This window comes from Delphinus delphis, chromosome 2 (genome assembly GCF_949987515.2).
Source record: "Delphinus delphis chromosome 2, mDelDel1.2, whole genome shotgun sequence".
NCBI lineage: Eukaryota > Metazoa > Chordata > Mammalia > Artiodactyla > Delphinidae > Delphinus > Delphinus delphis.
In genome coordinates, this window is record NC_082684.1 from 2,952,253 (window position 1) to 2,970,523 (window position 18,271).

At 42.8% G+C, this 18,271-nt stretch overlaps 1 protein-coding gene across 2 annotated transcripts in view; it reads left to right on the top strand.

Annotated features, from left to right (window-relative positions):
* Positions 1-361: 361 nt before the first annotated feature.
* Positions 362-18,271, top strand: part of CDC42BPB (CDC42 binding protein kinase beta) — a 114,489-nt gene continuing 96,579 nt past the window's right edge. The window contains exon 1 of one of the 2 annotated variants that reach the window (XR_009518284.1): positions 362-926. Coding sequence is in view for 1 of the 2 variants with exons in the window: in XM_060003881.1 (XP_059859864.1) it covers positions 752-926 (175 nt within the window). In the remaining variant the exon portion in view is untranslated. The remainder of the gene's footprint in view (positions 927-18,271) is intronic. The other variant, XM_060003881.1, reaches the window with a different exon arrangement.

The following is an 18,271-nucleotide window of genomic DNA, read 5'->3' on the forward strand; positions in this document are numbered from 1 at the left end:
CAAGACGTGCGCGCGCGGGAGCGCAGGCCTCGCATACAGAGGCCCGGTCCCCGACGCGCTCGCGCACGCCGCCCGGCCGCCCTCTGCGCACGCGCCTGCGCCACAATCTCGGCGGAGCACTGGCTATTCGCTCGCCCCGCCCCCGCCGGGCGACACTCCCCTTCGACCCCGCCCGCCCGACCTTCCCAGCATCCCGACCCCCCCCCCCCTACGGCAAGCGGCGAGGTCCGATCCCGCCGGGAGCCGGGAGCCGGGAGCGCAGGGGCGGGGCGGCGCGCTGAGGTCAGCGCGGCGGCGGCCGGCCACGCCGTGGTTGGCTGCGCCCGCGCTGGCCGCGCCCTGGTTGGCTGCGGGCCGCGGGGCTGTGCCGCCGGGTCGAGGCTGGGGTCGGGGCTCGGGCGCCGGCCGGGCTTGCGCAGCGCTCGGCTCCGCGCCGCTGCAGGTCGACGGCGGGCGGCGAGGAGGGTGCGGCCGCGGGCGGGGCCGAGGAGCGCGAGGCGGGGGCGGGCGGCGGCGCCGAGGGGAGGAGACCAGCCCATGGACCCGCGGGGCCCGGCGCCCCAGACGCTGCGCCGCCGGGACCGAGCCCAAGATGTCGGCCTAGGCCGGGGCGCGACGACGCGGACGGGGCGGCGACGAGGGGCCGCGGCTGCCGAGGCTCGCGGCCGCCGGGACGCTGAGGGCTCGCCCTGACGGACTGGCCGAGCGGGCGGCGAGAGGCCGGCGCGTTGGGAGCGGGCCGCGCGGCACCATGTCTGCCAAGGTGCGGCTCAAGAAGCTGGAGCAGCTGCTCCTGGACGGGCCCTGGCGCAACGAGAGCGCCCTGAGCGTGGAGACGCTGCTCGACGTGCTCGTCTGCCTGTACACCGAGTGTAGCCACTCGGCCCTGCGCCGCGACAAGTATGTGGCCGAGTTCCTCGAGTGGGGTAAGTGTGCGCGGGCCTGACCCTCGGCTCTGCGACCCCCGCCCGGTTGCGCCCTCCCCCCACTCCGCCCGCCTCCTCCCTGTCCTCGGGCTTCCGCTCATCCCGCCTCGTCACCGCTCCCAGACCCGCCGCCCCATCCCTGTCCGGCCGCTCCTGGCGCCCTCACCGCTTCGCGGCTCTCCATCCCGCCCTGCCCTCCTCTTTGGCCTTCTCACATCCGCGTTCGGCCGACCCGCCCCCTCATCCTGCCCCTCGGAGCCACATCCTCCGTTCCCACCCCCACCCCCGCGCCCGGCCATCGCCCCGGCCGCTTCCTAGATCCACCCTCCGAGTCTGGATATCGTTTCCTGCAGCACTCCCTGGGATATCCGCCCCTCGCCCTTGGGGTCCGGAGTCCGCGTCGAGTTGCTCCCCCCGCTCGCCCTGCTGGCTTGTGGGGGCAGCGGCGTGTGCTTTTTGCGTCTGTCCCCCGCACCCCCGTGCGTCTCCTGGGAGCCCCTCCTAGGTGACAGCCTGTCTGCATCCCTTGGTGTCCGGGGCCTGAACATCCCTTTGACTGTACCACCTCTAAGGGAATTTTAAGGTTAAAAGCCTTGTTTTGAATACGCCATGCGAGAGCAAATTGATTTTTTTCATTGTAGTTTTGCCAGACCCTTGTAATATTTGGGGGGCAGCTGGAACTGTTAGTATATGGAAGTCACTTAAGAACTTTCTTCGTCTGATCTTTGCGTGCCTTAATCATTGGTTAACTTATTATGCTTTATTAGGACAAAAATTTGATTAAGCTACTTAATGGTTAGAATCTCAAGAACAGCTACACGTGTAAAGTAAAATCTTCTTACAGTCTCTCTCTCTAACTTGGACATTTTGTCAAGACCCTCAGCCTCATATAAAAATACTGAGAAGGAAGATGCAATGTTTCTGTTCCGGGTTCGGGCCAGATCTATGAAAATCTTATCCTTGGGTCATGTGCGTCATTGGACTAGGATTGTGCAGTTTGATCCAGTAATTTCTAACCTTTGGGGCTGATAAAGCTGATATTGACATGAAGAAACAAACGAATGTGTTCCATAGTGAGGCCACCTCCTCTGCCAAAGTGGTAATTAGAATTTGGAATTTTGTTTACAAAATAAAACTTAAGTTGTGATATTCTTTAGAGAGCTGCTGTTTTTCGCGCTTCAGTGGAATTTTGATGTCTTGTGAGAGCAGCAGTAGAAGGAGGCCCACAGCCCCAGGACAGCCTGTTATGCTTTATTTTGGTGGGGTCCACCTTTCTTGATTATATACGATATCAGTAAAATAAGAGTACTATTCATTTTCTGGGGTCATTTATCAGTGACATGATTTCCAACTGAATGAGTTAACTGACTTCACAGTTGCTTTGAAAGTGAAGTCTTTGGTGCCTGTTACATCCCAGCCTTCTGAGTATCCTCTTTGCTGTTCTTGCTGAGTGTTTGATCTTGAAATCCAGTTTCAAGATCAGGTTCAACTCAGTGCTTGGTATGTGAGTAAATGTGTGACTGCAAAGAGGAGGCAGAGGGAAGGTTGAGTTAGCAGGTAAGGTGTGGTCCAGCTAGCCTCTGGCCTGGGGACCTGCAGTGCCTCGGAGGGGCTTATCCTGAAGGCTGGGTGCCCTGTGGAGCAGTGGTCCTTCCTTGTGCAGCCCCCTCACCACCAGACGGTACCTGCCACTCTGTGAACTGGTGGGCTTCACTGGAGGAAGCTCTTCTCTGCATGTGCGGAGGTCTTATGAGATTTGGGTTTTCCAAGTCTTGAGTAGAAGCTCTGTGCTGTAATAAAGAAATATTTTGAAAATCGTGTGCTGGCTCTTTGGAAATTATGATTACAAATAAATTACATTATTCTAAAGAACTCAGTCTGCACAGAACTTTAAATTACAGAGAAGAATGTACTCTAAGGTGGCATGTTCATGGAATAGTAATATGTTTTAGAAGCAGTATTTCATCTCATGTGTGTTAGCATACGCACCGATGTAACTCCACAGTGCGTATTACTAGTTAGGATGTGTGTGCAGTCATTATTTAGTGTTACTTGGAATGCCCAGTCATTGTGTTTGGAAGGCAAAGAATGGTCTTTCAAGCGGAATTGTTTGCGGAGCATTATTAGGTGCCCTGACTTCCAAGTGGAATTACTTCTGCTCTGCTCAAGAAACACATACATAGGCTGTCCACCTGCAGATGGCTGAGTGTTTGGATTTACACTCTGCCTGATGTTTGAGTCCTCTCCTGCAGAGGGGCCAACCTTGCTAGGTGTCTGTTAACAGTTATGTAGAATTCTTGAAACTTAATGAAGGAAAATAGCCGATTCAGCCCAGATTTGAGACTTACTGGGGAATCTTTGAGGAAATTTGGAAAGTATAAGTATTAAAGATTTTAAGTTTTAAAAGAAGATTTTCTTATTTCCACAGTGGCTGCTTGGGACAAGACTCATCCTAGGCTTCACTGTAGATTTTGCCTTTAATTTTCCCTTGATTGTGTTTATAGTTTGATTAGTTTTCTCTATGAGATCCAGGACCTTAATTAAAAGTTGGAAATACCCTGCTTTGCGTGTGTATTTCTTTAAGCTGTTTTTTAAATGCAAATTTGATACCGTTTGAAGCAGAGCATATGAAACATTTTGAAATTTCTACAAGTAGACAGCAACAAATATGGACAACTAAATGAGGTGAAATTGTAGTCTTTCATCTTCGTTATATAAAAATACTTTTACATGTCTTAAAATTTTTTTTTCATGACTTAAAAATAATGGCCGGTATTATATTTAGACAGAGCTGATGTTTGAAGTCCCAGCCCATTGGCATTGGGTGGATCACAGTGGCCCTCTGCTCTGAGCCCCACGTGGCCTGCAGAGCAGGTGGGAGGCCTGGAGCTCGCTGCTGGCGGCATACGTGAGCGTGGGTTTCCCGTTTCCCAGTCCAGAGCATCTTCTCTCATCGTGCCACCATGCTTCCTCTGTAAGGGCTAGAATTAATCTTTGTAGCCCTCTGTTTAATTTCCTCATTGGTGATTTTTCTTATTATGAAGGAAGCGGTACCTTCTCAGAGTTCTCCTTCATCTGTGTGAATTCCTGTAGCTCTTGGCCTGGGGATGCTCAGCCCTAGGTGTGAGTGGGATGACTCTACCAAGTTTAATACGTTCAGGCTTAGCTGATGGTGCTGAACATCTCAAGATACATTTTAATCTAATGGTTTCTCCAGATAGAATTTTTGCATAACATAGGAACACGTTTTTTAACTAACAGATATAAGAAACAGATCTTTTGAATGATAAGATCTAACTTGTAGGGGAATACTGGGATTGGGTAATAAAATTTAGGTTAACATAATTTGGATTTGTAAATAGGTATTTGAAATGCATGGTGATATTGACTACATGGCAAGTGATGGGACTGCTGAAACCATTAAACATTAACCGGCCAGCCTTACTTTTTCTCTCTTAAAACCTCCTCCATTGACAGTTGGGCTTTGAGGTATACAGCAGTGTCTTTGTTAAATGTAGACTTGCAATAAGTAAAACTGGAGTTGGAGTGAGTTGTTCTCACTTCAAGATACCACTGTGTGAGCTACCTGAAAAAGCTTCTGCTGTGTGGTGAATTGCTCTTCAATTGCAAATGCACGTTAAGGTAAAAACTCAGAATGCGCCGGTGGCAGTGTTGACAGGAACGCCCCTTGCCTTTGCCCTGCCTCTTGTTGCAGCACCTGACGCCCTTGGAAATCTTGTCCTGTCTGTGCTGACGTCTGTGATGCTGGATAAACATGCGAGCAAACAGGACTGTTAATTTCAAACTATATTAAGTACAGCAAAGCTATTGAATGCTTTTCTTGGTAAAGAGGCAAAATGTATTTTTTGAGACTAATAAAGTAAAAGGATCATGCTACAAGAGACCACATACAGATTTTTTACCCTTTTTTAAAAAATCATAAGTGGTAAAATGGGGCTTCCCTGGTGACGCAGTGGTTAAGAATCTGCCTGCCAATGCAAAGGACACGGGTTCGAGCCCTGGCCTGGGAAGATCCCACATGCCGCGGAGGAATATGGTAATTTTTGAAGGCTTTATTTAGACTTAAAATCTACCAAAGAACAATTAAACAATTAGTATCTATTTTATCTTATTTTTTAATTTTATTCATTTAAAATAAAACAGATACTATCTATGAGATGAAGATCACACTTCATAGTATGATTTTAAATAATCTGTGTGTCATATTAGATTTTTGCCAGTAGGTAAGTGGCAGCAAAATTGTTTTCAGATTAAAACTTTGCCAAAAGGATCAATTGTATAATAGGAGACTTGAAAAAATTTTTTTTAAATATTTAATTTAATTTATTTATTTTGGCTGTGCTGGGTCCTAGTTGTAGCACGCGGGATCTAGTTCCCAGACCAGGGATCGAACCTGGGCCCCCTGCATCGGGAGCGCGGAGTCGTACCCACTGGACCACCAGGGAATTCCCCTATAATAGGAGGCTTTGGATTTTTGTTGTCTTTAGGAAAGAATTAGAAATTTGAAGAGAAATTTGAATTGAATTATGTAATTTCTGTTCTTGTATTGGAGCTTCTTTGGAGACGTAAGGAATTTACTCTTCAGCGGGGAGTCCTAACATTTACTGCATGATGACGATTCCTCTAGCCTCCAAAATCACAGAGTCATGGGTTTGAAAACGGTTAGGAGTTTGAGAGATCCCATGATCTGCCCTCCACCCCCATTTCCCCTCTCGTTTGGGTAAACCGGGCTCTGGACATTTTCCCTAATCATTTCTGAGCAAGTAGCCCTCTCACCGGGGTTTCTCTCCTTCATGGACCCATGGTCAGCCCTGGGCCTTCTTGCCGGCACCTGCTTTGAAATATCTTAGTTTTATTTTAAACTTTCTTCCCCCCCGCCCATTCCCATTATCAGTGGCCTAGCTGAAGCTCCCAAGCCCTCAGACCTAAATTAAAACCTTTCTTGCTTGAAGATTTAAATATCTCTGCCAGATCAGTCTTCAACACTGCTTTTCATTTCATCATTCCCCCTTTCAAAACTTCTACAATGACTTTGTATTCTGTTGCCTTAAAAAAAAATCAGGTCTGAAATCCATGGTCCAACGCTGGAATTTCACATTGACCTAAGGGACTTCCCTGGTGGCACAGTGGTTAAGAATCCGTCTGCCAATGCAGGGGATGAGGGTTCGAGCCCTGGTCTGGGAAGATCCCACATGCCACGGAGCAACTAAGCCAGGGCGCCACAACTACTGAGCCTGTGCTCTAGAGCCCGCGGGCCACAACTACTGAGCCCGTGTGCCACAACTGCTGAAGCCCGTGCGCCTAGAGCCCATGCTCCGCAACAAGAGAAGCCACCGCAATGAGAAGCCCATGCACCGCAACTAAGAGTAGCCCCAAAGAGGTTGCTTATAGAAGTTAGACCCAGAGTGGGCTGGCTGGTAGACGGACTACTGTTTTGCATTATATTGAATAACTCTGTAGAACTACTTGACTTTTAAAACTGAGTAAATGCATTACCTTAATAAAAGTAAACTTGTATTTAATGAAAATCACCCCCACAGGATATGGTCAGAGGTGCCATTAATCTCAACCTCTAAAACTTGGATTAGTTGTATCTTTTTAGGTTTATTTGTTTCATTTATTTATTCATTCACTCATTTATTTTTGGCTGTGTTGGGTCTTCGTTGCTGCGCGCGGGCTTTCTCTAGTTGCGGCGAGCGGGGGCTACTGTTTGTTGCGGTGCACGGGCTTCTCATTGCTGTGGCTTCTCTTGTTGTGGAGCACGGGCTCTAGGCGCATGGACTTCAGTAGTTGCAGCACGCGGGGTCAGTAGTTGCGGCGTGCGGGCCCTAGAGCACGTGGGCTTCAATAGTTGTGGCACGTGGGCTCAGTAGTTGTGGTGCGTGGGCTCCGTAGTTGTGGCGCACAGGCCTAGTTGCTCCGCGGCATGTGGCATCTTCCCAGACCAGGGCTCGAACCCGTGTCCCCTGCATTGGCAGGCGGATTCTTAACCACTGCGCCACCAGGGAAGTCCCTAAGCAACCTCTTTCAACCCTTCTGTTTCTCCTTATCATCAACTGTCTTATGATCCCATTGAACTGCCAGTAATAGAGAACCAAACAACAGTGACTTAAAATCAAGGTTGAATTCTCTGTCATGTGACACTGTTGGTAGTCCAGGGCTAGGAAGACAGTCTCATTCCAAGAAGCCTTCAGGGACCTGGGCCCTTTCCTGCTAAGCCCACTGTGTGGTCTGATGGGGGCCCTCCTGTCTACACTCCAGGCAGAGGGTGAAGGTGTTATGCGGATGGGGGCGATTCTTGGATGCTGATGGTTGTCTGTTCAGCAGTTCTTGCCTCAGGTTTCATGCATCTAAATCGCATGCTTGTCCTGCTGATTTCTGATTTGCCATTTTATATATTACCTGTTAACTTCCTACTGTGGAAGAGAAGGCTAGGAGCTTTACAGGTCTTCTTTCCTGCGCTGCCCGAAACACACACACCCTTCCTTTCTCTCTGCTTTTCCAAATCTGACTATATAATAATTTTTGTTTAAACTGATACTCAGTGTTTGTTGTTATCATTGGGTAAACATTTTAACAGCTGAGCCACATAGGATACAGTTAATTCACAGTCTACTAAGACAAGGAATTATTTTTGTGTTAATTGGAATGAATTATTTTTTCTCTCATTTAGCGTGGATGCCAATGTATAGTCATGAATTTAGTCCAGGCTTCTAAATAGAACTCCCCAGTACAGACACCTCGAGTGATCTCTCACTTTTCATCCCTTGTAGAGCCTTTCATTTTCCTGTTCCATTCTAGGCTGTTTCTTCTCTAGGCCTGCTACTTAGCAGTCATCCTGGGATTTCTCTTCATTCCTTCTGGGAATTCTTTTTGTGCCTCTCCTGTGTGGAATGGGAATTCCTGGATCCTGTGTCGTATATTCTAGTGGCTTCCTGAGAAAGAGTTCATCAGAGAGAAGTCTTTTTGAGAGCCTGTCTGAAAATGTCTTTTCTTTTCTCACACTTGAACGGCAGTTTACCTGGGTATTGAATTCTAGGTTACAGGTCATTTTTCCTCAGAAGTTTGGAGCTTTACTCAGATGTCTGCCTGCTGTTGTTGCAAAGGGGAAGCCTGAGACCATTGTGATTCCCACGCCTTTGTGAGACTTGTTCCATCTCTGGGAGCTTTCAAGGTCTTTATTTATCCCTAGTGTTCCTTGGTGGGTCTTTTTGGTGGGGACACTTGGGTCCTTCAGCTCTCCAGAACTTTTCTGTATTATATCTTTATGATGTCTGCTTTCTTCATTCTTGCCTTTTTGGTTGCCTGTTATTCATATTTTGGACCTTCTGGAACTTTCTGCTAGTTTCCTTTCTCCTACTTTTTTCCATTCATTGATCTTTTGTCCTTATTTTTCTGGGAGAGATCCTCAACTTTGTCTTCTAGTCTTTACATTGAGTTTTTATTTCTGCCATCGTGTCTTTCATTTCTAAGTGTTTTTGTCCTTAGTATTTCCTTTCTTTTTAATAACATCTTGTTTCTGTTTCATGAAGGCAAATCATTGAAAACTTTTTCCTCTTTATGTTTTGTTGATTTATGTGCGTACATTTATGTTATACAGACATTTTCTTTTGTTTCTTGTGCTGTCTCTGTTTCTTCTGAGTCCTTTTAATCCTGTTTCCTACTTTGGTCTTCGTCTTTGATGTCAGAAGCTCTTCTTCAGATGTCTGGTGATTATTGGCTGTCTTCCATAATTATGCCTGGACTGATTGGAACTCTCTGTGTGCGCAAACTTCAAATGTTGAGTCTCACCACTAGAAGGCAAATGGGGGTGTGGCTCATTTGAGGGGCGCTGCCAGGGTTGTTAAAGTAGTTCCTCCTCTGGGAGTGGGGTTTCTGGTCTCCTGCCTAGATGGTGGGGAGAGTGGTATATGCCCAGCTGCCAGCTTTCTGCAAAGGTGGGGTGAGGTGGAGGAGGGCCAGTGGTGGGGATGGGGGTGGGAGGAGGTCTGGAGTATAACTTCTTCTTCTGCGGACTTAAAGCCAATTCTGTTTTCTGTCCATTATTGTTTAGCCTTCAAGATACTGGTGCTGCTGGTTATTCCTGGGCTGCCTTATCCCTACTTCACTTTCACTTTTCTAGCTTCGCTAAATTAGATGCCACTTGTCCATTTGCTCTCCCCACTGTGCAGAATTGTGTTGACATTTGTAGTCTACTGTCATCTCCTGTCATTCATTCAACAAGCATTCTTTAAGGACTTAAGAAGTGCCAGGCACTGCAGTGGTAACAAAACAAAATTACTGTTCTCTGGAGCTCATGTTATCCTTGAGGCTACGTCCCACTGTAATCTATGCTATCATTTTATGAGATTTCCAGGTGGTGCAGAGATAAGGGTGTCCTATACACTGGAGGTAACTGAAAGGTACCCTAGTTTTCATCTCTAAATGAAGTCAGAGCGTACAGTTCCTGTTTCATTTTTTTTGGATGTATTCTGTTTGTTATATTTACTCACTTATTAGAAAGTTTCCTGCGTAAGTAGAAGGAAGAAATGGAGATATGGGAGGGCAAGTTTTTTTCTAGTTATTCTACAACATTGGAAGAGAGAGAAAGGAGAAGGGGTAAAAGGATGTGAAGGAGGGGGACTTGGGTGTGTTGAAAGCAGAAGAGGGGGTGCCTGAAAAGTGGTTGGAAGGAGGGCTGGGGAGGCACCCTGGGTGGGCATAGGCGTGAAGCAGGAGTGTGCCTGCGTGGATAGGTAACGTGGCGATGTTTGAATTGGGTGTTTGTGACTCAGGGACCCGGTGTATAAACTTTATCTTTCTTGAAGTGACACAGAGCTGATTCTGTTTAACTCTAAAGCTTTTGGTATGTAGGAAGAAATCACCAATTTAAAATAAAGAGCAGAATAAGAAATGTTCTTACCACTCATGATTTTATAAATACATAAAAAAACAAATGAAATCCAAAGGTAAATAGACCTCCCTTGTTCCTTAAAAAACTAAAAATAGAACTACTATATGACCCAGCAATCCCATTATGGGGCATGTACCCTGAGAAAACCATGATTCAGAAAGATACATGTACTACAATGTTCGTTGCAGCACTATTTACAATAGCCAGGGCATGGGAGCAACCTAAGTGTCCATTGACAGATGAATGGATAAAGAAGATGTGGCACATATATACAATGGAATATTACTCAGCCATAAAAAGGAATGAAATTGAGTTATTTGTAGTGAGGTGGATGGACCTAGAGACTGTCATACAGAGTGAAGTAAGTCAGAAAGAGAAAAACAAATACCTTATGCTAACGCATATATATGGAATTTTAAAAAGCGGTACTGATGAACCTAGTGGCAGGGCAGGAATAAAGATGCAGACATAGAGAACGGACTTGAGGGCACGGGGGTGGGGGCGAAGCTGGGGTGAAGTGAGAGAGTGGCATGCACATATATGCACTACCAAATGTAAAATAGATAGCTAGTGGGAAGCAGCCGCATAGCACAGGGAGATCAGCTAGGTGCTCTGTGACCACCTAGAGGGACAGGATAGGGAGGGTGGGAGGGAGGCTCAAGAGGGAGGGGATATGGGGATATATGTATGCATATAGCTGATTCATTTTGCTGTACACTAGAAACTAACACAACATCGTAAAGCATTTATACTAAAAAAGTTAAGGAAACTAAGCACTCAAAAAAAAAAAAAAAAACCCAAAGGTAAATAGATCTCCCTTACCAGGATACCCAAACTACATTTTAAGGCTGTTGCTCTCTTGTGTTTTACCCCGTTCATGTGAAAGAATTGAATTAAAAACATTGAGTTTCTCTCGTTTTGTTTAAAAAATTTAAATCAGGGGGCTAAATTGACTTTTAACATATTTTTAACTTGAAATAGCATTTATATTGATTCTTCATTATTGAGAAAGATGCTGGTTTCATAATTAATGGGTTTGCAGCAATCCTTAAAAAATAATTTTGCAGCTCAGATTTGTTTCTTTTTTAACCCTAAGTATTTGGAATCAGATTGTTGAAAAGTCTTTAAGTATATTAACAAATCACCTTTTTGATGTACCTTTAAATGAATCTGAGAAAATGTTGATGAAGCATTGCTTTCAAATATGTAGGATATATTGTCTAGCTGGCAACACTTTGGGAGGTTACTAAGAATGCTCTATTTCCAATTCCGCCAGTTAAGGTGTCAAGGGTAGCATTTACATTAGACTGTATTGGGACAAAAATGTTTCTCAAAACCTAAGGCATTATTATGGTTTTATGTAATCAAAGTGATAAGCCTGGATATATTTCTTGTACAAGTATATAATTATTTTTAAAAAACCAAGATTTGTGTTTATGAAGTTTTGATAATCCTTGTGAAATGATATGTTAAGAGGGATATTGAACGTCTAGACCCTGGATGTCTATCAACAATGTGAGAGAAACTTAAATCGAATTACACAGCTAACTAACTTTATTTTAGTGAAAAAGAAAGGTTTCCCTGCCATTTACAATTAACAAATGATTTCTTTTCTTTCTTTTTTGGTAACAGTTTTATTGAGATGTAATCCACATGCAATTTACCTATTTAAGTTGTAGAGTTCAGTAGTTTTAGTATTTCGTAGAGTTGTGCAGCTATTTATTTCCACCTTCATCACCTTAAAAAGAAATCCTAAACCCTTTAGCTATCAGTCCCAACTCCTTCCTTCCCTCACCAGCCCCAGGCAGCCCCAAGCAGCCACTAATCTCGTTTCATTATATATTGGCATATTCTGGACATTTCCTATAAATGGAATCATATAATATGTGGTCTTTTGTGATTGGATTCTTTTCACTTAGCGTAATGTTTTCAAGGATATATCTGTATTTCATTCCTTTTTATTGCTGAATAATATTCTGTTATATGGATAGTCCATATTTTGTTTACCCATTCATCAGTTGATGGACATTTGAGTTATTTTCTACCTTTGAGCTAGTTTGAATAATGTTGCTATGAACGTTAATGTACAGGTTTTTATGTGGACATACGTTGTCATTTCTCTTGATTGTATACCTGGGAGTGGAATTGCTAGGTCATTTGGTAACTCTCTGCTTAGCATTTTGAAGAACTGCCGGATTGTTTTCCATAACAACCGTCCCAGTTCACATTCCCGAAAGCAGCAGTAGGGTTCCAGTTTCTCCTCATCCTCACCAATGCTTGTTCTTATTTGTCTTCTTTATTCTAGCCATACTAGTGTGTGTTGAAGTGGTATCTCATTGTGGTTTTGATTTGCTTTTGCCTAAAGGCTAATGATGAGCATCTTGTTTATTGTTTTGTTTATTGGCCATTTTTATATGTTCTTTGGAGAAATGTCTATTCAGGTTCCCTGCTCATTTTTTTAAATTGTGTTAAAAAATAAACAAAATTGTTTATTTTGTTGAGTTGTGAGAGTTCTTTATATATTCTGGATACAAATCCTTCATTAGATGTGTGATTTGCAGATATTTTCTCCTATACTGTAGGTTGTCATTTCGATTTCTTAATGGTTTCCGTTGAAGCACAAGTTATTAATTTTGATGAAATCCAATTTAACTTTTCTTTTGTTGCTTTTGGTGGCCTATGTAAGAATCCATTGCTAAATCCAGGGTCATAAAGATTTATATCTGTGTTTTCTTCTAAGAATTTTATAGTTTTAGCTTTTACATTTAGGTCTTTGATCCATTTTGAATCATTTTTTTATATAAGGTGTGAGATGGGAGTTCAAATTCATTCTTTTGCATGTGGCTATCCTGTTGTCCCAACACCGTTTGTTGAAGAGACTGTTTTTCCCATTGAATAATCTTGGCACCCTTGTCAAAATCAACTTGCCATAAACGTATGGTCTTATTTCTGGGCTCTCAGTTCTCTTCTGTTGATGTATATGCCTATTTTTATGTAACTACCACACTTTCTTGATTACTGTTGCTTTGTAGTAAGTTCTGAAATCGGGAAGTTTGAGTCCTCCAACTTTGTTCTTTTTCAAGATGGTTTTGGCTATTCTGGGTTCCTTGAATCTCCATATGAATTTTAGGGTCAGTGTGTCAATTTCTATGAAGAAGCCCTCTGGGATTCTGATAGGGATTGAGTTGAATCTGTAGATCAATTTGGGGAGTATTGCCATCTTAACAATATTAAGTCTGCCTGTCTATAAACACAATATATCTTTCCATTTATTTAGCTCTGAATTTTTTTCCAAAAATATTTTGTAGTTTTCAGAGTTTAACTTGTTTTTACTTTTTTACTGTGGTAAAATACATATGACATAAAATGTGCCATTTTAACTTTTTTTTTTTTTTTTCTTCGCGGCACGCGGGCCTCTCACTGCTGTGGCCTCTCCCGTTGCGGAGCACAGGCTCCGGACGCGCAGGCTCAGCGGCCATGGCTCACGGGCCCAACCGCTCCGCGGCACGTGGGACCCTCCCGGACCGGGGCACGAACCCGCGTCCCCTGCACCGGCAGGAGGACTCCCAACCACCGCGCCACCAGGGAAGCCCCATTTTAACTTTTTGAGTGATCATTTAGTTGCATTAATTCCATTCACCATGCAAAGTGTAAGATTTGTACTTATTTTGTTAAATTATTCCCAAGTTTGTCTCTTTTTAAATGCTATTGCAAGTGGAATTGTTTTCTTAATCTCATTTTTGGATTGTTCATTGCAAATTTATACAAATACAATTTTTTTATATAAATTTTATTTATTTATTTATGGCTGCGTTGGGTCTTCGTTGCTGCACGCAGGCTTTCTCTGGTTGTGGCAAGCAGGGGCTACTCTTCGTTGTGGTGTGTGGGCTTCTCATTGCGGTGGCTTCTCTTGTTGTGGAGCATGGGCTCTAGGCGCACGGGCTTCAGTAGTTGTGGCACGTGGACTCAGTAGTTGTGGCTTGCGGGCTCTAGAGTGCAGGCTCAGCAGCTGTGGCGCATGGGCTTAGTTGCTCCGCAGCACGTGGGATCTTCCCGGGCCAGGGCTTGAACCCATGTCCCCTGCATTGGCAGGTGGATTCTTAACCACTGCGCCACCAGGGAAGCCCCAAATACAATTTTTTTTAATAGTGATTCTGTATCCTGCAAAATTGCTCAACTTGTTTATTAGTTCTAATGGTTTTTTTAGTGGATTTCTTAGGAGTTTTGTGTACAAAGTCATGTCACCCATGAATAGAGGTAGTTTTGTTTTTTCCTTTCCAATTTGGATGCCTTTTATTTATTTTTGTTGCCTAATTGTCCTGGCTAGAACCTCTGGTACAGTGTGGAATAGAAGTGGCAAGCGTGGGCATTCTTGTCTTATTCCTGATCTTAGGGAGAAAGTGTCTCTATCTTTCACCATTAAGTATGCTGTTAGCTGTGAGTTTTCGTAGATGCCCTTTATTAGGTTGAGGAAGTACCCTTCTATTCCTAGTTTGTTGAGTATTTTTGTCATGAAAGTTTATTGGATTTTATCAGCTGCTTTTTGCATCTGTGGAGATAATCATGTGGCTTTTGTTTCTTATTCAGTTGCTGTGGTGTATTACATTTAATTGATTTCTGTATGTTGAATCAACCTTGCATTCCTGGGATAAATCCCACTTGGTCACAGTGTACAATTCTTTTTCTGTGTTACTTGATTTGGTTTGCTAGTATTTTGTTGAAGATTTTTGCATCTATATTCATAAGAGATAATTGGTCTGGAGTGTTTTTCTTTCCTCATATATGTCTTTGTCAGGTTTTGGTATCAGGATAATACTGGCCTTATAGAATGAGTTAGGAAGGGTTCTCTCTTACATTTTTTGAGAGTTTGTGAAAAATTAATATATGATTCTTCCCATGTTTGATAAAAGTCACCTATGAAGCCATCTGGGCTTTTTACTTAATTTATTTTATTTTAGGTTTTGGCTTCTCTTTGTTGTGGAGCATAGGTTCTAGGCACGCGGGCTCAGTCACTGTGGCTCGCGGGCTCTAGAGCTCAGGCTCATGGGCTTAGTTGCTCCAAGGCATGTGGGATCTTCCTGGACCAGGGCTCGAATCCGTGCCCCCGGCACTGGCAGGCAGATTCTTAATCACTGCGCCACCAGGGAAGTCCCTGGGCTTTCTTTGTGGTTAGTTTTTTGATTACTAATTCAGTCTCTCTAGTTATTATAGATCTGTTCACATTTTCTGTTTCTTCTTGAGTCAATTTGGTAGTTTTTGTCTTTTTAGGAATTTGTCCATTTCACTGAGGTTAATTTGTTGGCATACAGTTGTTTGTAGTATTTCTTAATCCTTTTATTTCTGTAGGATCTGTAGTAGTGTCCCCTCTTTCATTTCAGTTCTAGCAATTTGAGTCTCCTCTTTTTTTTTTTTTTCTTGGCCAACTTTAAAATGGTTAAAATGGCAAATTTTACATTATATATATTTTATCTGAACAAAAAAGTAATTGCAAGTAAAGGTAATTGAAATCCATCCATGTTGTTGAGTGTAAATAACTATAGCTAGTTCTTTCTGGTTGCTGTATAGTAGTCCACTGAATTCGTTTCCCACAGTTTATCCATTCATTCAGATGGACATCTGGGTTGTCCAGTTTGCGGCTATTAATGAAGCGTGATGCTGCCAGAAATTGTTTGGGTTTTTAAAATTCTCCAGAAAGAATGAATGATTTTTCTAAATCTAGTGCCTCTCTCCAAACGTTGAATTCTGTAATAGTTTGTGGCGGGTGGTCACAGATGGTCCAAGTCCCAGTTCTTGGTAGCTTAGGATTGTCCCTCATACCAAGTATTAAAAATATTAGAACCTATATCACAGAAATTATATTTGGCCAGTGCTATTTTTATTTTAAATAATGTTAAAATTATAAAAATAATGTATGCTCATGATTTAATGAATTCAGGCAGTATAGAAGGGTATGTCATAGAGGGTAAAAGTCTTCTTCCCCTTAGTTGTATTATAATTTTTTTACTTCTTTTTAAATTTTAGAGCATCTTCTAGAATTTACATTAAAATTGAATATTGATTTGAAAGCTTTTTAACATCAAAATATATTTCTATTTATAGTCATTTCAAATTTTTCATAAGAAATTAATGTTAGAATATGGTTATTACATATATCGAGGATTGTGATTTTTGTCTTTGACTATTAATTTTTATTGTTTATATTAATATACATAATGCTGTTGAATCATTCATACATTGCCAGGATAAAGCACACTTAGCCATGGCATTTTATTCTCTAACTGCACAGTCAAACCTGTTGTATTCATGTTTTCTGTATTAATTGAAGAGGAGTCTGTAGTTAGTGGTTTTAACTTTCATATGTTGTCTTTGGAATATTTTGGTATCAGAATTATGCTAAGAAATAAGATTTTTTATGAAAAGTTATAAAGCTTCCAGTCTTGTGTTCAAGAATATTTTTACAGAGTGAAGAACTATCTAAATACAGTGGCTTTCAGTGGGGGATATTCTTAGACAGCTTTCAAACTTAGTATTCTGTTGGGTTTTGTGTCTCTTGGTTGATTTTATAATTAATATTTCCTAAGAAACACCATTCATTTTATCAATAACCTTTGGTGTATTAACATGGAATTGTATATGAAATAATTTAACTACTTTTATTTCTTTTATGCCTGTGGCTACATCATTTTTAGTTTTCACTCAGTAGTTAATTAGGGGGAGTTACCAATTTTATGTTGTCAAAGTTTATAGCATTTATGTTATGTTGTGACTTACAGTGAAATCTTTTTCATTCTAAGTCTAAGTTGGTTGTAAGAATTGGAAACTAATGAATAGAATTTATAATAATTTTAGGTATGTAACTGTTTTTCACTGTAAAACCCAATTGTGTGACTGGACCCAGGGAGAAGGCACCTATCCTGTGCCTTGAGCAGGAGAGTCATCCAGATGTTAGCATTGAGGAGTCCCTGGACTTTCTTCCTAACTTTCTTTGCTGCTTCTGGGCATAACTCAGCTGCCACCGTTTCTTATTGCTCACGTCACTCTTTCTTGGATTCTTTTATTTTGTCAGTGAAATGGACAAATTCCTAAAAAGACAAAAACTACCAAATTGACTCAATGATTTGCTAGAGTCTTTTCATGGTGGGGGGATATGTATACACATATATATATTTTTTAAATTTATTTTTAAATTTTGTTATTTATTTTTGGCTACGTTGGGCCTTCATTGCTGCGTGCAGGCTTTCTCTAGTTGTGGTAAGTGGGGGCTACTCTTTGTTGCGGTGCGCGGGCTTCTCATTGTAGTGGCTTCTCGTTGTGGAGCACGGGCTCTAGGCGCGCGGGCTTCAGTAGTTGTGGCATGTGGACTCAGTAGTTGTGGCACGCAGGCTCTAGAGCGGAGGCTCAGTAGTTGTGGCACACAGGCTTAGTTGTTCTGCGGCATGTGGGATCTTCCCGGACCAGGACTTGAACCCGTGTCTCCTGCATTGGCAGGCGGTTTCTTAACCACTGTGCCACCAGGGAAGCCCCGTATATGTTTTATATATACAACTGTATGTGTATATAACATTTTACCCCCATGAAGGGATCAAGGGTGGTAATCTTTCCAAGTTATTGCATGTCTAAAAATGTCTTATTGTGCCCTTATTTTAGTGGTGTTTGTTTGACTGAGTATGGATTTCTAGTGTCGAAACGTCTCCCTCTTTTTTTTTTTTAAAGTCAAGTCTATTTTTTTTTTTAATTAATTAATTTATTTTTGGCTGTGTTGGGTGTTTGTTGCTGTGTGCGGGCTTTCTCTAGTTGCAGCGAGCGGGGGCTACTCTTCGTTGCAGTGTGCGGGCTTCTCATTGCGGTGGCTTCTCTTGTTGCAGAGCACGGGCTCTAGGCGCAAGAGCTTTGGTAGTCGTGGCACGCGGGCTCAGTAGTTGTGGCTTGAAGGCTGTAGAGCGCAGGCTCAGTAGTTGTGGCGCACAGGTTTAGTTGCTCCGTGGCATGTGGGATCTTCCGGGACCAGGGATCGAACCTGTGCCCCCTGCATTGGCAGATGGATTCTCAACCACTGTGCCACCAGGGAAGCCCCGAAATGTCTCCCTCTTGAAAAAGATATTCCTTCATGATCATGGTGAGGTGCTGGGTAGAAGGTGGCTGTAATATTTTCTCTTTCTGAGGATACTAATTAGAATTTTTACAAGTGTTCTCCCTGATTTATGTTTCCTGTGGGGTCAGTTCTTTGTTCACCTTGGAACTTTTCCTCTTAATGATTTTCCTTCAAATACTGGTAATTCTTGGTTGTTCTTTTTGTCGTGGATTATTTAGAAAACTTCCCTAAAAATAATATAGAATTACTAGTTGTTCCTACTGAGTGGTGATGTTTTTGAGCACTGCAAAATCCTTAGTCCATCAGATTTTATTATTTATTTATTTATATTTTTAAAAT